A 24289-nucleotide genomic window follows, 5' to 3' on the forward strand; every position below is an offset into this window, starting at 1 on the left:
TATTCCTTGAATACGAGATTATCAGAAATCTAATTATAGTACTTTTTTTCTCATTAGAATCGTTATCTTGTCTTCATCATTGTACAAATATGGAAAGATTGACTTTGATAACCTGGATGCTGACAAGGGCTGGGACAAAAAAGGCAGACACAATGCACTCTATAGCAACTCAAAACTGGCAAACATATTCCACAGTCAAGAGCTTGCAAAGAGGCTGAGAGGTGAGTAATGCAATGGTTTATCCTTCTTGATTTATGAATTTTACTCATAATGTATTTAGAATAATAATATTAATGATAATATGGATATATGGAGAGAATGAGTAACATGAGGTTGAAGAATATAATTGTCAGAAGTAGAGGGGACAAGGAGAAGGTGGAGACCAAACTGGAAGGATGGAGTAAAAAACATTACGATTAATTCGGGCTTGAACATGCAGGAGGTTGAAAGGCATGCACGAGATAAGAGTGAATTGGAAAGGTGTGGTATACAGTTGTAGACATGCTGTCAGTGGACTGAACCAAAGAATGAGATGTGGTTGAGGGAAACACTGGAAAGGACTGTGGGGCCTGATTGTGAGTGGGTTGTGATTTTGGTGCATTGCACGTGACATGACAACTAGGGAAAGGATGAGAGCGATTGTGGCCTTTCTTCATCTGTTCCTGCTACCTCAGTAGCACAAAAAATAGTAAACATGTATGTATAATAATGAATGATTTATTGAATTTAGGCCACCATTTGACTGAAAATAAAACTTCATTTGATGTACAATTCTGTCTCTTATTCTTAGATGTCACTAGCAACCTCACAACACTGCAAGAAAAAAAATATCCTGCAACAATGTCATGCATAAATCATGAATGTAAGAAAGAAGTTCTCTTGGCCTTAGTTGCCCGTGCCGTCTCGGCTAATAAGAAAAAAGCGAATGATCATGTTGGGTTAACATTTAGTTTTATATCTCTTAGTAACCATCATGATGTCCTCCACAAGACTTGATTGAGAAATTAAAGAAAATTATGATAGGCACAGAATCCTAGCCTTGGAAACCAAAAGTGGGTTTCAAGACAAGGATGAGAGTATTGTTGGTAGATTCTCAAGGATAATATAAGGAAGGTGGCGAACGCAAACATCTCTTTGTACAAAGAGAAGAAAAGGTCAGTAGCACTTATGTGTATTAGTGTAGATATTAGGAAAGTACGCAGTGAAATATATACAGCGAGTAGAATGGCATGACTACACCAAAGAGGAGGAATGCTATTAGATTGAAGATCAATTAAGAGGGAACATAAGCAAATACTAATCAATGGCTTCAAGAAAGCACTTATAAAGCTAACTTACACAGAACCATAAAGAATGATAGGGAAATTTATGAAAGGATGATAACTCCTTAAGAACTGGTAACCATTGATTGACCTTGTGAAGGAAAAGTCTAGAAACGAGCACCCCATTCCGTACCAAGAACGAGAGGCAGAGCCAATTGTCAACAGAAATACCAAAGTCAGTGCGACAAAACCCTCAGGAACAGTAGGAAGTTAATCAACCGACGCCCTAAACCGGATAGAGTAATACTAAAGTTCTGAATAAATGCCGTTGCCCGAGAAAGGCATCACTCAAGTCCCTCCCGTGTATTTTTTATAAGGGTCTTTCCATAATCTCCTAAGCCACTCCTTCGTCCTTATATGGAAAGACCAACTATGAACGCCAAATCGGTTAGTTACGAAACTGGAATCTTCTGCACCGGTTATGATAGGCTACATAAGTAGTTCTAATCAACTATCCTGTAACAAAACCAACATTCTAGTTAGGGGAAAATCTTACGCTATTTAGGGAAAATAGTGCGAATACAGCGAAATCCATACAACACTAAAACGATATAATTGCCCAAGCACTGCCATGACAGTGCACAGTACAAATACATTTGCACAACAAATATATACTAATAATATAAATACATTTACACATCAAATATATACTAATAAGTATCTATGCAATCACATACCCGCACCACATTTCTAGGACCAGCTACAAGACTAATACGGCGTGAAAAACCGCAGGACGTCATATGTTCTCCTCTAACAATGTAATGAAAAAGTGCAGAATCACCCCATTTTCCCACCCTGTCAAAGAGCAAAGTCAGCTATACATATAAACATTCTAATATTCAAATCTATATCTACATACTCATAATTACATAAACGTGTGTAAAAGTAAACCCGCGAAACAAACAATACTTATCTGAAAAACAAGTGTATGAATGACCCCTGGAAGAGCGATTGGGGCCCACAGCTCTTGTGACGGACCAACCCACAAGGTAAACCTGGAACACTGGCGGAAGTTTCTCTGCAAATTACCTCCACGCAGTAGATATATATATATTCCTTGGCAAATTATCTACCACTTCATTATCGTAAGACCCTGAACACAACGTGAAAACGGAACTATGTCTGTTACGTCCGACGGGCTTGAAGAGCGGAGAGAAATGAGACACACGTGCTAGGCTGCGCCGAAAATACTGTGAAGGAAGTGTAACTTAAGGATGTCTTAATTATTTTAAAATAAAACGTCCCTCAGAAGGCTTCTCAGAAAACGCCATCTACATGTGCGCAACTTGCTAAACTCTGACCTACTTAGAAAATGGTAAACGTGCCATTGCAGAAAATTGTCGTTATTCAAGGGAGTACTATAACTTTCATAACTTTATTATGATCATTTTGGATGTATTATTTCATATGACTATACGTCATGGATGATTCAAACCAATACCCAATTATATCATTTTGTCTTTTCTTTCCCCTTAACTTTACATTAATGACTTTGAACTCGAGCAGGAAGAAAAATGTAATCAATAACGTAACAGAACAAAAACATTAATATATGCCCAACCATTATCAAACTTTTGCATGTACTATCTAGATTGGTGCACAAGTGATAATACCATACGTGTAGTATTTGATATTTCCAATAGCATAAGTTCAGTGATTTTCACGTGTATTTAGGACTGCAAGACTAGGTAAAATTTAGACACTGCTACAGAGAAGACGTATCCAAGAAACAATACCATAAACCATACAGTACCTGCTGTTGGACAAGCAATTGATATACGACATTTTCCATAGCTTGCTGAAGATGATTTTGCAACGTGACGTACCCGCGAGTTCCAGTTTGAGACATGATTTCAACGCTTGCAGTCAAAAACTGTGAACATTGTGGACGACACTGCAGGTGTTACACACTCACTGACTTTTCCTGTTGTACTGAGGCCAACCTGACCACGTAGCGACTGCAGGTAGTTGCCGTGTGTCACTACTGATACAAGCGAGGTTTAAGGCAGTTAGGCTTCCTCTTCAATTGCCTTCATGGCTTGGGCAATTGGTGGCTGGTTGCTGACGTCATCAGGTGGTAGAATGTGATTGGACCGGTGTTGCTGAACAAGTTAATGCTGCAATTGCTGTTCTGGGTGGTTTGTGTAAGATGAAAAGCGTATGCCACATGGAATTTCGCGAGTCTTAACAAAATTGATGTTCTCAGCTACATGCCGTATCTGCTGTATTTTACGGAGGCATTGGAGTATGAGATGTTACAAAATACTGATTGTTTTAAGTTGTGGAATGCAGGAAATAGCTTATAAAGGCGTCTTGACAGAAAAAAAAAAAACGAGCAACTGAGCACCGGTAGGCGAGGTATTTTGGAGCCAACAAAATATAGGCACATTTTTTTTTTTTTTTTTTATAGAAATTCACTGATTTTCATACGCAAAGGAGGGGGTCTCAGGGTTGGAGTCTGCTGACCCCCTGGGTATCAAAGATTATTATCTCTCTTGACAGCCTACCGTGGAAAAAAGACCCTAGCACCCTAATGGAGCGCTGTTTTTGTAAATAATTTGTTTCATGATACCTGCCTGGCTAATACTGTAGTACATATTGATATCAAATTAGTTACTTTTTGGGAAATTATGTGGCAGATAAAGACGATTAAATGAATAGTGTTGCCATTTAGTTCTATTGTTTCGATAGACACCGACATAAAATAACTGCAATACTGTTATGAATACACTGGATCCCGAGGAACCAAGCATAATATAGCATACTGAGAAAAAAGATCGAGATGAAACGATCTTCGAGAAATAAGAAATGAGTAGTTAATAAAAGGGATTAACAGAAGTCAGCCGACACCTACCTGGGCTTGACGGACATCAGCTAAGATGTCCGTCAATCCCAGTAGTTTGGTGCATATGCTGGTTTGGCCGAGATGTTCCTGGTTTCTTTTTGTCTGTTTCCACAAGATTAGAATGATCACTAGGATAACTGGGACTCGATGGCATCATCATCATAGTGGCTAGAAAAGGATAGCTCAAGGGAGATGATAACTGGGAGTCTTAATTATAAATTGGAAGCTACTTTACTTCATACTGGTTAGAGAAAGATTGAAGACTGATCCTAGATATGCAATTAGTACTTCATACTGGGGAAAATGAGAGCCCATTAGATAGGGAATAGCTGCTTCCAAGAAAATGATTTTGGTAGACTTTGTATTTATCATGTTTACTAGTGATACAGGTTTGAGTTTGTTAATATTCCTATAGGTGCCATACATATTTAAGACCCTTGAATAGAGTTTCAAATCCCTTACTGTTGCAGGCACTGGTGTGGGCGTGTTTGTTTTGTGTCCTGGGTTCATCTACACTGGTCTCATGCGTTACACTGCACAGAAATATAGCTGGATCAAGAAACTGTGCTTTGCACCAATAGTTTTCCTCTTCATGAGGAATGCTAAGCAGGTGAGTTTCTTATGTTGTCTTTTTAAACTGTTTTGATAACAATAAAAAGAAATAATGTAGTGGCTGTAACTTAAAAATTATATATATATATATATATATATATATATATATATATATATATATATATATATATATATATATATATATATATATATATATATATATCCCTGGGGATGGGGAGAAAGAATACTTCCCACGTATTCCCTGCGTGTCGTAGAAGGCGACTAAAAGGGGAGGGAGCGGGGGGCTGGAAATCCTCCCTTCTCAATTTTTTTTAATTTTCCAAAAGAAGGAACAGAGAAGGGGGCCAGGTGAGGATATTCCCTCAGTGGCCCAGTTCTCTGTTCTTAACGCTACCTCGCTAACGCGGGAAATGGCGAATAGTTTGAAAAAAAAATATATATATATATATATATATATATATATATATATATATATATATATATATATATATATATATATATATATATTCCTGTGAGTCCACGGGGAAAATGAAATGATAAGTTCCCAAGTGCACTTTCGTGTAATAATCACATCATCAGGGGAGACCCAAGAGAGAAATAAAAGTCAGTTGATATACAACGAAGAGACTTGGCTAGGATACCATTTGCTTAACGTGATTGTTCTTAACGCTACCTCGCTAACGCGGGAAATGGCGATATATATGGAAAAGTTTGCTGAATTGGTTTAGACAAGTGAGGAAAGGCTGACTAAGTGGGTACAAATATCAGAAGTGAAGGGAACTAGGAGAAGGGGGAAAATGAGGAGAATGTGGGATGGTAGAGTGAAAGATGCTCAGTGACTGGGGCATAAACTCACAGGAAGGTGTGAGGCATGTGTGGGATAGAGCATATTGGAGCATTGCTGTTTACAGGCTGTGGATATACTGTCAATGGGTTGAACCAGGGCATGTGAAGTAATTAAGAGTAACCAGACAGTGATCTCTGGGGCTTGGCTGTGGATATAGTAACGTTGGTTTTGATGCATTAAACACGACAGCTTGAGAGAGAATGTTAGATGACGCCATTCTTTGTCTCTTCTGGAACTATGTAACTAGTGTATGAAACATCAAACAAATATGAAAGAAAGAAAGATGATATATCAGTATGATTTTATACCTTGTACTTTATCTGATAATGTAATTATGTTGATTGATATACAGATAGATATATTTGTATTGTTTTGTAATTAACTAGAATACTTAAGTTCAAATATTTTATCTTCGTTACCAGGGAGCCCAGACTACAATTCACTGTTGTGTGTCGGAGGAACTGGATGGGGTTGAATGGGGATTCTTGCGTGATTGTAAGATTGACAAATTAGAAGAAATAGCTGAAGACCCAGCCACAGCTGCCAAGCTCTGGGATGTTTCTATGACTCTTGTCGGTGAGAAAGGTGTAGAGATGGCTGTGATGGAAAGGGAGGATAGACCTTTGGAAGAACAGGGAGCATTGTTGGAGGAAGAAGGAGTGTTGGTTGAGGAAGACCAGGCAGTATCATTGGAAGATGAGGGTATAATACTGGAAGATGAAGGAGCTATGGTTGAAGAAAGACAAGAAATACTAGAAAGGGAACTATCTTCTGATGAAGAACCAACATCAGGTGAAGAAGAGGATCTATTGGAGAATGGGTCGATTGATGATAATGATGGAGAATTACTGTTGCAGCAACAACGGCAGAGAGATAATAAATCATAATGATGTAATAGAACAGTGTATTAGATAAAATAGTATAACAAGAGTAAAGATGAAATCATCATAGTAAGGTAAGTAATATTGTAATCCAATAGAAGCTGAAAAATTTGATTGAGCTCTGAACAATTATTATGCCTGTCTTGTTTTCATGAGAATCAGTAAAGAGGATGATTTTTGATAGTGTAACAAATCATTTTAATTATCGCCATTTTATAGCTAATGCATATATGATTGTCTCAGCATAGGTAAGGGCAGAAGTCGATTCTGTGATTATCTAAAAAGAGGTTTAACTTGAATATGCTTTTTTTTTCAGTTTCTGATAGTTTTTACTAATTAATGGGCATTAGGTTCCTAAACTTAATGGAAATGTTATATATTTTAGATAGATTTGTTGCTGGACTTGCTAAAACTTGTTGTCTATGTAGAGTTCTTCCTTGCAAACCTTATGGGGTAACAGTAGTGATGTACGCAACCCTTTGAGTGTTTCTTACTGCTGAAATGTGATTTAATTAAATGTGATCATAGTATTGTATTGTTGACAATAACTCAAACAATGATTATGTAATATGAAGCAAGTGAATAACACTGCATGGATTATTTTCAACAAAAGTTTTAAAGAATTTATATACAGCATACGCTTACTTGTATATGATTTGGAGGCAATATGTGAATAGACAATTGGATTTGGATTGGAAGGCCTAAGAATAAGCCCAGGTTTGGCATTATCTGTATGGGCAAGGTACTTTGCCATTCATGCCTGACTTGGTTTAGCTGTGAATGATTTAGAGCTTCTTCAGGGGCAAAGTGGAAGTTTTGTCCACCATTGATCTCATGTTCAGGGCAGATAGATTTGTTCACTATAATCTGGAAAGAAATATAGAGTTCAATGATTATCAATTATCGTTTAATGTCAGCCATGTACAAGTGGACAAACCCTGAGGGATGTATATAAGATTGGGATTGGTAGCATTGGTATAGTGCCTGTGGGCCATGAACAGACAGGCATCCTCAAGGTTGGCATGATTTTAGATTTTGCCACCAAGTGCCTCTGCAAACATTGTGCTCGACTTGCCTTCTGCCAGAGGCCTGTTAAGGGTGAGGCACCAAAGGCTAAGAAGCAGCAGTGGCATTCTTTAGTTATGGAGACTCTTGCCAAGGCCACCCCATTGAGGGAGTTCCAATTGGAACAGGCATCAGAGATACAGATAGATATCCTCCACGTGGACCCACCAGCAATGTAGGGTCATTGGAGATACAACATGAAACTCTGTTTGACAGGCTGCTGAAAATTTCAGACTTACTGAAAAAATGTAGGAGAAACAAAAAATGAAGTGAAAATGAAAAAGTTAAGAAAATCTAAAAATGATCAAAAAGAATAGGAAAAAGGAGGGAGAGGACAGAAGAGCTTTAAGTGATTTTTTGGGATCTGAAGACTTTATTTAGTTTTAGTATACCCAGACAATGCATTTCTGTGATAGTGTGGGTGAAGGACTTATAGGTTTAGGTTAGTGAGTACAATACATTGACATAGGAGGGTAAAGGTTGGGCCCAAAAGGATTCAGAGGGTCCTCATTTGTACATGAAAGGGGAAACGGCTATAACTCTTAAAAGCTGGGTGAATTGCAGTTTTGCATTCACAGATGCACAACTGGATTTTTTATGGTCCATCATAGAATGAAAGAAGTGCATGGAAAAGTGAAGAATATGTATAAACAGTTGAGCTAACATAACCAGTATGACTATGGTATAAAGCTAAAATGTAATGGTGGAGGAAGGGAGGAATGGAGAGTTACAGGGGAATGAGCCTCATGATGCAGATTCATGAAATGACACCACTGTTTATTGTTACTGTTTACACTTATATACCTATATTTACATATATGATTACACATTTTTACACTTACTTGCATGTATTCATATGTAAGTAATGGTTCCTAGAATGACAGTCTCTGAATGAAGAACCAGTATTAATGACCATGGTAATGCTTAGCAGCCATGCAAAAGTATTAGTTGGGAGATTTAAACAGAGCCTGCCTACCACATATGTCATCATATGATGATTTCTGGCATGTAAGGGTTAATAGCATGAGTGTTAGTGTGTACTTGAAAACAAGAATGATGATGCACAGAAGATAATGAAGACAGCAATACGAAGGAGCATCACATATAGGGCACAATAATGTTCTTGTGCTGGAAATGATACAGAGGAGGTTTAGTTGTGCATCAGACAGATGAAATATAATAACAGGATGCAAAGAGGTACTGGTGGTTACACAGGAAAGTTATATGTTTCAAGATATAGCTCAAGGCACAGTAAATTGGCTGCAGGTGTATAGCCAACAAATGGAATGCTGGGGGTCATAGTCTTCTGCGATAAGAAACTCTGACAAATGATAAAGGGAATCACACAGAAAAGAACAAATAATTTGAAGAGAAAATAAATGATAGCATGGAAAAAGTCCAGAAGTATTATTCTCATGTGTACAGATCAAAGAACAAGACAGCTTAGATCAGGCCTTTTAAAGCTGAAGTATGAAAATGACCCCGAGAAGAATATAAATAATGTTATCAGTATAAGTATTCAGTTGAAGTAAAATATAACAGCATTCATTGCAAAGAAAAAAATTGATAATTTCTTTATCATTTTAATGATGAGAATGACATTATGGATGTTGAAGCAACTTAAAATGGCATGATAATGGCAAGAGACCAACTCAAATTCAGCACTGAAATCATATTCACCACCAGTTACTTTCCTAGAAAAACAAGGATGTCAGTAGCAGAACTGATAATGCCATTGTTGAAACAATCCTTGGGTGGTAGAAGTATAGTGGAAGTTCACCAAATGGCTTACATTACCATCAGTATACTGAAAGATCTAAGCATCTGCTGAAACAAAGTAGATCTGTAAGTTTTACATCACATATTACCAGAGCCTTTGAACAAGTTATTAGGAAATGCAGATTAAAGCACTAAATTAAAACTAGTTATGTTATCAGAGAAGGCCAGCACAGCTACATAGGGCAGAATTTCTCAAATTCAGCTTTTAGCTCGCAATAATAATATGAAGACAATGCTAGGAACACAAATATCTCTGTTTGTCTTGGTTTTGTGAAGGTATTTACCCCAGAATTATTTAAAGGAAATGAAAGTCTCTGAAGAAAAATTCTCATAGTGATAGAGGAGACATTGAGAAGCCCTACAGATGTCAAAATATTGGCAAGGGATATAAACAAAGCCCACAAGACTTTGAATATACAATGGGTATAGGTTGTGGGTGGCAGGCAACCACCAACCACGGAGGTTCTACTACTTGGGTATTAGGAAGGTTACCTATGTCATTACAGTGAGTCAGCACTTCAGTGGCTGATACGTTCCCCATCATCAGCCCAATTTGCTGTCTATTTTTTCTGCCTCACCCACATTACTGTAGCTTGCTTTGTCCACAAAATACAAGTCTTCACTCCAGACATAACAATGCATAACTCACCCTTAAACTTTGATATGCCTTTTAGCAGAACTGCTCAACAAGGTGCGATGTGCCTTCTGGAAGCTACACTTTGTTTTAAATTTTGCATCCATGTAGAACTAATGGTTCTTGCCCTTATTCAAATTATCAGTTGATGTATGGTTCCATTTCTTATCCATAGATATATTGAGGAACCTAGCAATACTGCTGGAAGAAAATATCTTGCATGACAGTCTGCCAAGGAGGTATAATAGCATCATCGGGGTGGGAAGCGTGATTTATGCATGAACTATTATAATCAGTGTCATGATAAAGGAAATAATAATATCCCAGGGATATGGGAAAAAGAATACAACCCTTACGCCTCCTGCATATCATAGAAGGTGGATGGGCAGGAGTGGGAAGCTGGAAATCCTCCTCTTCCTAAAGAGAGGAGTCATGTGAGGATTTTCTTCCAAGGCCCACTCGTTAGGTCCTGATGCTACCTCATTAACTTGGGAAACAGTGACTAAACATGAAAGAAAGAATAATAATATTAATAATGATAAAGATGATGATGATAAGTACACTGATTAATATAGTCACTGGTATCACTGCATTATACATAACATGGAGAATGGATGTGTGCAAATGAGGCCATTATTTGTTTGTTCCTGACACTACCTCATTAGCATGGGAAAGGCAGTTAGGTAAAAAAAAAAAAAAAAAAAGAAGTGCTCTTAATCATGTATACATATGTAAATATATTTCTGGATATATTTCTCATTGTTTTCCAGTAATTATAAAAAATCATTGGGATGTATTTGTGGAACCAAGAATGAAATAAATTTATGTAGGAGAGTATTCTTTTCATGTCTAAATGTAGAGTATTAGTGTATAGGTTGTCTAATCAAAAACTTCATTAAGATGGTTGCCTTACCTCTATAATAATGATATTGCTATGTATCAAGTCTCATTACTTTTAATAATATATGAAGTTGTTGATGATGCTCCGCATTAAATATGGATTATAAATGGTAATATTGTCTTAGCACTTAATTCAGTCATCTTTCATTTCTCATTAAGGAGCATGATTAAATCTTTTTCTGCAACTGTTTATTAAAACATAACCATTGTTGTACATTTTATATCATAACAATAACACAACTTTTTCAGATAAAAATAAACACCTGTTTTCAATAGAATAGCCAGAAATAAACATAATATAAAGGAAAACATGTGAAGGCTCATCATCATTGAGACATTAAATGACATGGGTAGCAAAGATTGTTTTGTTGCAATTTAGCAGTTGTGTCTGGGAAGGGAGATTAAAACCAGAAATCAGTTTTTGGGAAGAGAGAAAAGGCATTTTCTAACAATGTAGTGTGTTTTCATAGAGTCTTGGTTACTGTTAACTTTAATCATATCCAAAAAATTTTGCCTTTAAAGCAGCAGTATTACCAGTACAGGTAAAACTTCCAAAATTTGAACAGCTTAGGACTAAGTAGTGTTCAATGTAAGTGACTTTGGAGTCTGATTTCATTTGTGTACATATAAGTAAATGCACGTAAAACTGATTGGGTGAGAGCACTAGGGCAATTTGATTTTCTGTAATTGCTACTAATCTGTTCTTGTATGTAAAAAATTTCTGTCAACTCATCTGAACACAACTTTGCAATTTTGATAGGATAAACTTATGCTGGTACATTTCAGCTATTTTCAGGGTTTTGATGAACCAAGGGGATTAAATTCTTACCTAGTTCATACGCCCGTTTGGTTTAAAACATTCAACATATAATCGATAAGATATGGTAATTTGTATTTTTCATATATTATATGTACCGTTCTTTGCAGAAGGTTCTTACCAATACTTTTTTTTCTTTCTTTCAAACTATTCGCCATTTCCCGCATTAGCAAGGTAGCGTTAAGACTTTCATATCATGGGAAATTGATTTTTACTTTGTTATTTCAGTGTGAAGATGTATTTTCTTGTTTGGGAGACAGATCTGGTTAGAGCACTAGGGTGAAATATTAAATTTTCTTTGATTTGCTATGAATCTTTTCTTATCATATAAACATGTATATACATGTGTATGTGGGTGGGTTGGGCCATTCTTTTGTCTGTTTCCTTGCGCTACCTCGCTAATGCGGGAGACAGCTACAAAGCAAAATGAAAAAAAAAAAATACACAAACTTTGTTCTGCTAGCTCATTTGAACACAAATTAGGCAATATAGTTGGGAGATAATGTGTTATTCTGGTATATTTTGGCTATTTTGTTTTTTTATACCGAGATGGAATTCTAATCTAGCTTTGTCATTCCTTCAGTTAATTTATGTTTTCATTGTACCGATTATAAGTTTAATGTTTTGAACTTTAGTTGTGCATGTAACCCAAGCTGACTCAAAAAAAAACAAGCTGAAAGCTATTTGAAATTCGAATTTTGAAAGTTACCTGCATTACATTGAAACTGAAGAGCAGGGACTCAATTCAGTATTCTATTTTGATATATTCATCTTGGAAATGTATAAACACCACATATAGTAGCCTTATACATGATCATCCTGTATTATTCTATTGTATTTTTGTGACTTTTTGGTACTACAAAACTCTCTTAGAACATCCACTACATAATGATGGCTTTCAAAAAGCCACCACAGAATGTTAATATATGAGGAAGATAACACAGCATAGTCTTTCCATCATCTCATGATCAATATTGGGTGTGTTGTAAGTCTACCTAGAAGAAGTGAGACTGGGACTGGATACCATCATAGGAATCAACAGTAGCTATAACAAGAATAAAGTGCAAAAAATTTCAATCATTCACATCACAGTTAAATTGTATTTACATAGTAAAGTGAGGATTCAAAAGTTTTAGAATAAACATTTGCACAACCCATTTTCTCTTCTATGTTTATGAATAAGGATGGAGGAGTAGATCATTGCACTGATATGTTTGTTCCCATACTTGTATAAAACTTAAGCATACATTACTTTATTTTACAAGATTATAAAGTGATATGTAGGACAAGTATGGAAGTTAGTGTTTATCAGATTAACTCACATTACTCACATATGTAGGATAAGATACATCAATTTTATTACTTGTCAACTCACACTGTCATAGGCAAAGAGTTCACTTTCCTCCTTTTCCAAAACACATACTGACTGATGTGTAATGCCATCATATCTTGTAAATTCTAGTTCTATTTTGTTCACCCTAGTTCTCAAAGTGTTCACACAACACTTTTTTCTTTGTCTTTACATTTGGCTGTTGTTTCATCACATTTTCATTCATTAGCAAGTGTTCCTTGAGTCTGCAAATAGCCCATCTGTTCCTTCAGTCTTCACACAACACAGGTTCTCTCAGTCATCACACATACCATTTATTTCATATAAATTTACACTTCAAAATTTGTTCCCTCTGCCTTCACTCCTGACAGTTGTTTCAAGTCGTCACACTGGCCTCCTCTTTGTATTAATTTACAGGGAACATAGATATTCTGTATTGTCAAGATTGTGTAATGTTTTGATTTTATTAAAAAATGTGAGCCTTGCCAAAATGTTAAGTAGTTACATGTTGCTTTAGATAAAGTTTTTAGCAAAGTGAATGGCAGGCTTTAAGCACAAAATCTGGGTTGTAATGGATATGGGTATGATGTCACTTGGAAAGTGAAGTATAAGTTTTATGAGCTTATACCAGAGTCCACCCTTTTGAGCATCATCCTTTCATAGAATATTCTAAATGCTATACTCATTGACAGTCGTAAATACCAAGCTTATCATGCTTTTTCTCTACTTACACTCTTTATTCTAAGTGATAGTAACTTTCCAGGCTCTAGAAGTTTCCAATTTATGAGTGAATAATAAAAGTTTCTGCTATTGTTGCAAGATAATCCTTGCAGAGTTTAACTTAGTCCCTCTAATTCCTGTTACTTTCTAGCATGACTTTATCAACTAGCAAATGATGATGTATGTCGATTTAACAATGACAATGGAGCATTCATCTGACGGCACAAAAAATGTCTACGAAATGTAAAAAAAAAAAAAAAGATAAATGTCCTGAGACTTGATAAATGAACTGAGAGTGAGAAATATTGGTAGACATAGAACAGCATTGATTTCACCTGGATTTTAAGAAGCTGCAATTGGCAATTTACAGTGACTTAACTATGGTTGTGACTAAAGGAGGTAAAGTACCAAAGGGAAGGGGAGGTTAAAGGAAAATTCATTCCTATGACAATCCTACACCTTTGGTAATGTTTTAATGGGTAACTGTAGCCATTCAACGTTCTCTTTACCTAAGTGCTTGGGGTCTCACGATCACAATAAACAGTAACTGAAAGGTAAAATGAAAAAAAGATCTATGATGCCCAGATACAAGATAAACAAGGCCTTTATGAACAAAGTGCGACCTGTAGCAAAGGTCAGGAATTCTACATGTACAATGTTTTCAATAATGAATTACTATGAACTCATCATCTGAGTATTATGGGGTGGATTTCTCTACTATTATTTCATATAAAATAAGCGGTAGGGCAGAAAAATATTTGATGTCTGACAGCATACATAATATCCTTAGAAAGGCACTTGGAAGATCTGTTTTACAGCAGTAGCTAGATCTTCAACACAGCACTAGTAGTACTGTATCACTAGATATAAGATTAATCATTAGCTCTCCATTGGTAAGACCTTTATCACAGCACTGGTATATTCAACACAGTGCTATTAAGATATTTAATACAATGCTAATAAGATCTTAAGTATAGTACCAGTATGATCTTCAGAACTGTAGTTAAGTCTTAAGAGCATAACTAGTAAAATCTTTAGCACAGGACTAGTAAGATCTTCGGCAGAGCAATAGTAAGATCATTAGCATAGCAATAGTAAGATCTTTAGCATAGCAGTACAGTAGTAGGATATTCAGTACAAAATTTATAAGATCTCCAACAGCAGCAATATGGTAATAGCTTCACCAGAGTACTATTACAGTCATCAGTGCAATACGCATAAGATCTTTGATGAACCACTAATGATGTTTTCAAAACAACACTGGCAAGAGTATGAACCCAATACCAATAAGATTCTCAGTGCACCTCCATAAAATCTTCAGTACAGCACAAGTAATAAAATTAACAATATCTTTAGCACACCTTTAGTTAGATCTTCATAACTTCTTCAGTAAGATTTTCAGTTTAGCACTGGTAAGTTATCTTACATGAACTTTGTAAACTCTTCAACACAGCAATTATAAGATCTTTAGTGTAGTAAGAGTTTCAACATCACAGTGGTACTGTTATATAATCATGTAACACTGCAGTTATAAGATCAACATTTTCAGCACAGCACCAGTAAAATCTTCCATAGATCAGTGGAAAGATCTTCAGCACATCAGTTATAAGGTCTGAAACTTATTGCTAATAAGTATTTTCCACAGCTCAAGATAGGTTTAATACATAGAACTTATAAGGTTCGATGAAAGAAAAAGGACAAATAACAAAAGCTTGATAATGATTAAACACAAGTTATTTTTAACCTGTTGAGTATTTTGCTTGTCCTCCTCACTTAACAGTTTATTTTAATGGCACAATTGATCACATAACTCGAGTTTGTTAATACACTGGGTCATAGGAGAGACAGTCACACTACCACTGACCGGGCCTTCCCTTAGCTCTGTTGCCTTGACTTTAGTGCAGACAAAGACAAATTAGCCTTTTTAAAAGCCTAGAACCCATCCAGTAGATTTCACTGCTGAAAATATGATTTTTTACCCTTCTAGTGCTGTTCACATACATTCTGGAAAAGGATGAAGCATGTATACTATATATACATTCTCTAATTTCCCACCCTTGTGTGAATAGCCACATGATTTTTAGGGGCATATATAGATGCCATGAGTCACCAGAAATGCTGAATAGCTCACAGGAAAACCTTCAAGCCTCTCAGTTACACAGATATCACCATGATGGGTAGAGATATTATCTGTGCCCCGGGAAAATGACTGAGCCATATATCACCCAACTCAAATTAGCCAGTACAGAAATCCTGAAACCTCTCAGTGACTCAGATAACTATGCTGGGGAAAAGTCTTGTGCTCCCAAGTGAAGGTTGTTTCATGGGCAGCTGGGTACATCCTATGTTCAAACGACACTGGTGTGCCAAGACTTGCATTTAGCATTTCATCAAGGTTTAAATGTCAATGATAAACTGGTTTTAAATGGCTGTGGTTTTGTAAATGGCTAGTTATTATTTCACTAGTTAAGATTTTGCCAATTTACCTCATCCTAACCTTTTTCCTACCTAGCTTTTTAAGGGTTAAATTTAAAAGTCATCAAGCCTTTACATAACAATGTAATCCTTGTAGCCTTTGAGAGCTTTTAGCCCCTTCTTCAGTTGTTTTACTAAGTCCATAGGTTGGATGAGAATAGAGATGTCTCGTCCAACAGCATTAAGACGATCGGCAATTTCCGTGTGCTGCAACAAAGGTGATAATGAGAGACTTGCTGATAAGGGACATTGATGAATAATTGTTAAATGAAATAATGAGTAGCATTCTTAAATTCATTCTCATTTATATCTCTTGCCTATCGTGAAAAACTTGGGTTTAGCACTAAAAAGAAAAAAAATACATGCTATAAATGTATAGAAATATGACAATAACAGATATGTTAATAAGATGGTTTTAAGATTAAATTTAAATTGACATGGGAGATACTAATAAATAGCTTCAGATGCACATATTTTTTCCAAAGATGGACAAAGACAGACAAATGGACAACTTTACTTATTTCATATATAAGTATGGAATTTATTAAAAAAGGGGGTGACTGTGTTGTTGACTGGTTGGTAAGGATATTCAATGTATGTATGGTTCATGATAAAGTGTCTGAGGATTGGTGGAATGCATGCATAGTGCCATTGTACAAAGTTGAGTATTCCTGGTTTTTATATGGGAGGGTATTGACTGAGAGGGGGAAAAGCACGTACAGAGCATCAGATTGGGCAAGAGTAGTGTGGTTTCAGAAGTGGTAGAGGATGTGTGGATCAGGTGTTTGCTTTGAAGACTGTGTGAGAAATACTTTGAAAAACAGATGGATTTGTATGTAGCATTTATGGATCTGGAGAAGGGATATGATAAGAGTTGATAGTGATGCTCTGTGGAAGGTATGAAGAGTATATGGTGTGGGAGGTAAGTTGTAGAAGCATTGAAAAGGTTTTATCAAGGATGTAAGGCATGTGTACAAGTGGGAAGAGAGGAAAGTGATTGGTTTCCAGTGAATGTTGGTTTGCAGCATGGGTGTGTGATGTCTCCATGGTTGTTTAATTTGTTTATGGATGGGGTTGTTAGGGAGGTGAATGCAAGAGTTTTGGAGAGAGGGCAAAGTATGCAGTCTGCTGGGAGACGGTTGTTGTTCACTGATGATACAGCGCTGGTGGCTGATTTGTGTGAGAAACTGCAGAAGTTGGTGACTGAGTTTAGTAAAGTGTGTGAAAGAAGAAAGCTGACAGTAAATGTGAATAAGAGCAAGGTATTAGGTTCAGTAGGGTTGAGGGACAAGTTAATTGGGAGATAAGTTTGGATGGAGAAAAACTGACGGAAGTGAAGTGTTTTAGATATCTGGGAGCGGGTACAGCAGTGGATGGAACCATGGAAGCGGAAGTGAGTCACAGGGTGGGGGAGGGGGCGAAGGTTCTGGGAGCGTTGAAGAATGTAAGGAAGGTGAGCATGTTATCTCAGAGAGCAAAAATGGGTATGTTTGAAGGAATAGTTGTTCCAACATTGTTATATGGTTGCAAGGCATGGGCTGTAGATAAGGTTGTGCAGAGGAGGGTGGATGTGTTGGAAATGAGGTGCTTGAGGACAATATGTGATGTGAGGTGGTTTGATTGAGTAATGAAAGGGTAGGAGAGAGGTGTGGCAATAAAAAGAGTGTGGTTGAGAGAGCAGAAGGGGGGGTATTGAAATAGTTTGGTCACATGGAAAGAATGAGTGAGGAAAGATTGACAAAGAGGATATATGTGTCAGAGGTGGAGGGAACGAGGAGAAGTGGAAGACCAAATTGGAAGTGGAAGGATGGAGTGAAAAAGATTTTGAGCGATCGGGGCCTGAACATACAGGAGGGTGAATAGTATGCAAAGAATAGAATGAATTGGAACAATGTGGTATACCAGGGTCGACGTACTGTCAATGGATTGAACCAGGGCATGTGAAGTGTCCGGGGTAAACCATGCAAAAGTTTTGTGGGGCCTGGATGTGGAAAGGGAGCTGTGGTTTCGGTGCATTACACATGACTAGAAACTGAGTGTGAACGAATGTGGCCTTTGTTGTCTTTTCCTGGCACTACCTCTTGTGCGCGAGGAGGGAGGGGGTGCCATTTCATGTGTGGCGGGGTTACGACAGGAATGGATGAAGGCAGCAAGTATGAATATGTACATGTGTATATATGTATGTCTGTGTATGTATATGTATGTATACGTTAAAATTTATAGGTATGTATATGTGCGTGTGTACCAATGCCCATACACACACATATACATATATATACATATCAACATATAAATACACAGACATATACATATATACACATGTACATATTCATGCTTGTTGCCTTCATCCATTCCTGGTGCTACCTAGCTAACATGTAGGTTCTTCATTTATATCTACTTTAAAGAGCTGTCAATATACATACTGTCAAAATCTTTTGGGTCTTGAAAATCATAACTGTTTTGATTTTTCACTTCTCACATTCAGCAACTCCAAGTCCACTGCCATCTTGTACTTTAGTATCTTTATTTCAGGTTCAATATTTGGTTTTCTCCATTGGATTTTCCCTGGCATAAATTTCTTCACATAGGGTGTGTGCATGTGTATATCTTCATATAAATACACTTAGGTATACTCACAGATTTGCTGATGTATTCATTAATGGGTTATTTTCCATGAGTGTGGTTGTTAAGAGGAAATCATCTAGTTTCTTACCTTAAAGAAGAGGTTGAGTGGACGATGGTTGATTTCCGTGAGGACCCAAGAGCACAGAGACAAGTTGTCCACAGTCTGGGCCTTAGGAGGAACTCCATGCAGAGCTGCAAGACCCCCAGGAACAATCTGCACAGAAAATTGATCACATTTTATGTGTCTGCTGGTCCTATGTTTGAGAACCTTAAAATCTGTTTTCATTAAAAAAAAATGCATAGTAGTTATGCAGAAGATATGAAGGTAGTTGTTTTAACAGCAGTAAACCAACCATGGCAAATAAGCAAAAGGCACTGCAGTAGAGCAGTAGACACAGCACTGCAGCAGAACAAGAGGGGGGGGGGGTGGATTGGTTGGGGTTGTAGTACCCACCTCCTTAATTTCAGCAGTGTTGCCCTCCCGGATGACGCCCAGCGGCTGTCCCTCTGTCTCCCGCTTCAAGGCGAATACCTTCCCATGTGGCACCCGCCTGATGATGAATTCCACCTGTGGTAAAACCACACACTATCACACCTTGCCGACACCTCCCTAAAATATTAACTTATAGCACCACTGTTCATCCACATCATGTACTAACCCCCTCATAGGTATAGCCACGCCTGTAATCAATTACTTTTTTTTTGCAAGTACAGGTATGACTGCAAGTAAAATTACAATTACACAGACCTAACAATGTAATTGATTATGATTACTATCAGATATAATCGATTACTTTAAGATTATTTTCAGCACAAATGGAAATGAAGTTATCATCCTTGCATGATATTATATCTAGTGTTTACTATTCAAGCACAGCTCCCGCTTATATGTTTTTACTGATACATTGTGAAGACTTTGGGGTCTCTGGTAAACAATTTAGTACTGCGCCAAACTAAATGCTTAAAGGCAACTCTGTATCTTATGTATGGCAGCAGCAATGTTACTGCAGAGAAGCTTAACTTTCTGGACTTGCTAACAACTATCTTCACTTAAGCTTGCTGCTGTAACCATATATTTCCTCTTCTCTGACAAAACTTGAAGTCCCTCCAAAAGCTACAACACCAACATCCATCATCTCTTTCCAACAGCTATAATACCAATATCTGTCAACTGTATCCAACAATTACTCCACCAATACCCATCAACACCCTCCAACAACTGTAACACTAACGTCCATCAACACTCCAACAGCTACAGTACCAATACCCAACAACACTTTCCAAAAGCTATAACACCAACACCCATCAACTCTCCAGCATTTACAATACCAACACCAAACAACACTCCAGCAGCTAAAAACACTAACATCAATCAACACTTCCGAACCCACAATACCAACATCCAACAGCACTCTCTTACACCTACAAAACCAACATCCATCAACACCCTTCAACAACTACAATCCCAACATTCATCAGAACTCTCTAATAGCAAGAGCACTAACATCCACAAACACTCAAAAAGTTGTAATAGCAAAATCCATCAACACTCTTCAGCAGCTAAAGCACCAAAGTCCAACACTTTCCTACTACAACACCCAGCAGTACACTCCTACACTAATAACATACAACAGCACTCTCCTCCTGCTACAGCACAAACCTATACTCTAACAGATACGACAGAGACCAACACTAACAGCCGCGCCACCCACACTCACCAACAATAATAACTGCATCACCTGCAACAACGACTAACATCACGCACGCTAAACAAGTACAACTACCAGGCACCAACATCAATTACAACCACACTCATTAACAACAACCATTCATCAACATCTACAGCAACTATACTCACCAACAAGTACAACAAGCACACTCACCAACAACTACACGACTCACACTCTCCAACATCAATTACAACACCCATACTCACCAACAAAAAATACACCGCCCACTCTACCACCACAACCATTCTCGCCAATAACTACAACTACTCACCACCCATTGACCAAAAACAATTACAACACACAAAGACTAACTATTTCATTTACTCACCAATAACAACTGCACTACCTACAATTATGAAAAAACTACAACAGCCACATTCACCAACAACAACTACGCCACTTACACTTGCTAATAACTACCCTATCCACCTTAACTAACAACAAATACACCACCCACAATCACAAAGCATAAAACTGCATCACCCACACTCACTGATAACAACTACAACTCTCACTCACGAGCTGTTAGCTACATTACCCACACACCACCGACATCGATAACACACCATTAACAAGTACACCATCCGCACTCACCATTTACAATAACCATACTCAACACTAACTACTACAACTACATTACCCACTCTCACCAACAAAAAAACATCAATCACTCACCAACAATATCTGAAACATACTCAGTAATAGAACACCATAATGTCCTCAGTTAGTATTGCTGATCATTTCATTCAGGATCTACTGAGTGTGAATTCTGTGAAAAACATCGAGAGGAATATTGAATTACTGTCTGAATAAAGTAAATTAAACCGATCAAGACGTAATCGTGACAGAAGCTGGAGTGTCAAGAGGACACCCTGTTAGTGTGGACAGCTCAGACGTACAACATACAAAGAGGAATGTCTCGTGAAGGTACTCAATATTTACAGCTTTTAGTGACAAAAGAGGATATATAGCTATTCACAGGCTTGTAATGAAACCCACCAGACAATGGTGGTTACCATGAAGAGCTGTCATTACTGGTCATGAGCTGTGGCATGAGGGTGTCGGGCACTGACCATAGGCGACGGCTCGTTCTTGATGATGTTGTTGATCTCGGCGGCGTTGGTGACGGGGAGGCCGCACACGCTGACTAGACGGTCGCCGATGTGGAAGGTGTTGTGCAGGTACGGGTACTCTCGCTGCTTCCACCCGGCCACGTACACCTGCCAAAACCACAACACTGACTTTGGTCATCTCTATGGTAAACACTCACACCTAATCTTGAACATTAACTAAATTTGGTGTGGGGAGTGGAATTTTGTATCTAGTTTTGGAAAATAATGTTAAAAGGTGAGGGTTCCACAGAAGATGAGCATTTTTCTTTTTTTTTCCGTCGAGTTTTTAGCGAACCATCGACTACCTCGCTACAGATGTTTACTTTAACCAGAACGTTAGCAGGATTTCAAAGAGAGGAAGTAGGGTTCGGAGGAACCCTGTCCTACGAATCTTCCCCGCTCTTATCTGTTACGGTTTTTCAGCATGAAAAAAAGAACAGAGGATGGCCTTTTAGAGTCACGGTCAGCGGCCACCTTCCCGCGCCTGGCCACTCGCCGTTGAACAGCTTATGAAACTTTATCGATTATCCAGCAAGAGGCGTGGGGCGGAGAAGTAGCTCACTAGTTCCATATGGCTGGATGGTGCCCCTCACACCAGATAGCTGGGTGATACACCCTCACACGGAAACGCTTGCTAAAGCGGGCGCAAATAGCTGGGTGGTACACCCTCACACGGAAACGCTTGCTAAAGCGGGAGCAGATAGCTGGGTGGTGCCCCTCACGTACTACAATTTCCTGAGACGGGCGCAAATAGCTGTGGTACCCCCCCCCACACACCCACTTGCCGAGATGGGCGCAGATGGCTGGCTGGTGCCCCCTTCATACACCGCCACTTGCTGATAAGGCCACAGATGGCTGAGTGGTACCCCCCCCTCACGCACCACCACTTGCTGAGACGGGTACAGATGTGTCATTGGTGGTGCCTCCTACGTATGAACCATCACCTGTCAGCAAGTACTGCAGTGTCACAGTCTGCGGATCTCTTCCTCACAGCAAGTCACTGTCGTATATTATAATCATGAGAAATCATGACTGTGAGAGGTGTTGTTGGGCAATGCAAGGAGGGTATAAAACTATACGTGAGTGGCAGCTGGGGGGGTCAGTGCAGCCTTGAGTGGCTGTCGTGCGTAAGGGGAAACAGACAGTAGGAGGGTGGACGTGTCTGTGGTGGGTGAGTCGGTAACTCTTTATCGTCTCGTTGTTCCATGGGGTACAAGTCATATTTGTTACGAATGCGGGAGAAATACCCGGGGCCAGGGGGATCTTGGGCTACAGTGTAGTGTGGTACTCATCATACCATATCTGTATCATGAACCAGGGTGTCCCTGCCGGGAACACTGTATTTCACCAGTACAACGTTACACAAACTGTTGAATATTGTCTGTTGCGACGTGACCTGGTACCTGGCGTCACCACCCGTTTGTGTCCTGGTGTCTGACGTCGTCACCTGCCGTTCGCCCTGGTTGATTTGTAATGAGTTATTATCCAGTTTCTAATTATGGGTAGTTCTTACATTCTGCACTGACAGTGGTAGGAAGGTCGTGAGCGGAGGCAAAGCCTCTACAGACACCATTGGAACCAGCCGCACGCTTAGATTATCACACGGGCGTGGTTGAAGCAGGGCAGATGTACCATCCTGGAGTTGAACTTTGATCCTGCACTGGAGTAGTGTGGGACCTGTTACTCTTTAAGTATCACCGATGGTCCAGTTGCGCACAAAGTACATGTGAAGGGCCGCTCTAAAAAGGAACACCTTGGGAATGCCTAGGTACAAGATGGTTGCAGTACAAAGACAACTGGACTTTAATTTCTGGTGTCGTGGAGGTGGGGGCGTTGAAGGGTGTGTGTGTGTGTGTGTGTGTGTGTGTGTGTGTGTGTGTGTGTGTGTGTGTCCTGTGCCTGCGTGGTGTGCCTCATCCTAGACCGGTGACCTTTAAGCTGGCCAAGTGTAAATTCCGTGTATGGTCTTTGATGTTTTTAGTTATTGTTGTCGTATCTTTGTAGATCATTCGTCTTTTCTTTTAAAAGTATTACTGTACATGTTTTTATTGTTTTATATAAGGGTAAAAGTTTCTGCCCAGGACTTATACACGTGGTAATGTAAGTCAGATCGGGCGTTCCTTCCTGATGTTTATGACACAACACCTCTGCAATCATAAAACAGGATATTGTGTTAACACAGAGTATAATGGTTTCTCTCTGAAATGCTTTAATCAAGACACATATCATTCACGTATATTTTTCACTTGTTTTTCTTGCATATCACGCATCTTTCTGCAGCAAGAGGTACTTGCTAGGCAAGCAGAACTTACGTGGTTGAAGATGTTGACGAAGGCGACGGTGTTGAGGCAGTCCTTCTTACGGAGGGTGAGCCTGACGCCCGCCTGGTGGGCGATCTCCCGCTGTAGCCGGACCACCTGCTGCTCCCTCAGGCTCATGAGCCGCCCGTCTTGACCAACCTGGTACTGCTGTAACAGATGCACTCTTAGTGGATGGCTGGCCCGTCCTAGCATTAAGCGCCCTACCTGGCCCACCTATAATGGCCCCGGCCTGTTCTAACCCTCGTCTGACCCAGCCTGGTTTGTCCAACCTCTGTCCGAGTCAGCCCACTTCTGCCCATCTTACCGTCCAAGG

At 38.7% G+C, this 24289-nt stretch overlaps 3 protein-coding genes across 8 annotated transcripts in view; 1 reads left to right on the forward strand and 2 right to left on the reverse strand.

Moving 5' to 3' along the window:
* The window catches only part of Chchd2 (Coiled-coil-helix-coiled-coil-helix domain containing 2), an 18058-nt gene extending 14872 nt beyond the window's left edge, over nt 1–3186 (reverse strand). The window contains exon 1 of one of the 2 annotated variants that reach the window (XM_071657772.1): nt 3149–3186. In XM_071657772.1, coding sequence (XP_071513873.1) covers nt 3149–3171 — 23 coding nt within the window. In that variant the 5' untranslated portion in view covers nt 3172–3186. Of the gene's footprint in view, nt 1–3075; nt 3123–3148 lie in introns of those variants that run through there. The other variant, XM_071657771.1, reaches the window with a different exon arrangement.
* The window catches only part of LOC139746488 (retinol dehydrogenase 11-like), a 20066-nt gene extending 6245 nt beyond the window's left edge, over nt 1–13821 (forward strand). The window contains 3 exon segments of the mRNA XM_071657769.1: nt 58–221; nt 4638–4777; nt 6010–13821. Coding sequence (XP_071513870.1) covers nt 58–221; nt 4638–4777; nt 6010–6474 — 769 coding nt within the window. The 3' untranslated portion in view covers nt 6475–13821.
* LOC139746486 (uncharacterized) overlaps nt 10630–24289 on the reverse strand; it is a 154216-nt gene continuing 140556 nt past the window's right edge. For 3 of the 5 annotated variants that reach the window (XM_071657768.1, XM_071657767.1, XM_071657765.1), the window contains 5 exons: nt 23968–24123; nt 21617–21763; nt 19268–19381; nt 18902–19027; nt 10630–16395 (listed from right to left, as the gene is read on the reverse strand). In XM_071657768.1, coding sequence (XP_071513869.1) covers nt 16261–16395; nt 18902–19027; nt 19268–19381; nt 21617–21763; nt 23968–24123 — 678 coding nt within the window. In that variant the 3' untranslated portion in view covers nt 10630–16260. Of the gene's footprint in view, nt 16396–18901; nt 19028–19267; nt 19382–21218; nt 21313–21616; nt 21764–23967; nt 24124–24289 lie in introns of those variants that run through there. The other 2 variants (XM_071657766.1, XR_011712165.1) reach the window with 2 other exon arrangements.

The sequence above is a fragment of the Panulirus ornatus genome, chromosome 65 (genome assembly GCF_036320965.1).
Source record: "Panulirus ornatus isolate Po-2019 chromosome 65, ASM3632096v1, whole genome shotgun sequence".
Taxonomy (NCBI): domain Eukaryota; kingdom Metazoa; phylum Arthropoda; class Malacostraca; order Decapoda; family Palinuridae; genus Panulirus; species Panulirus ornatus.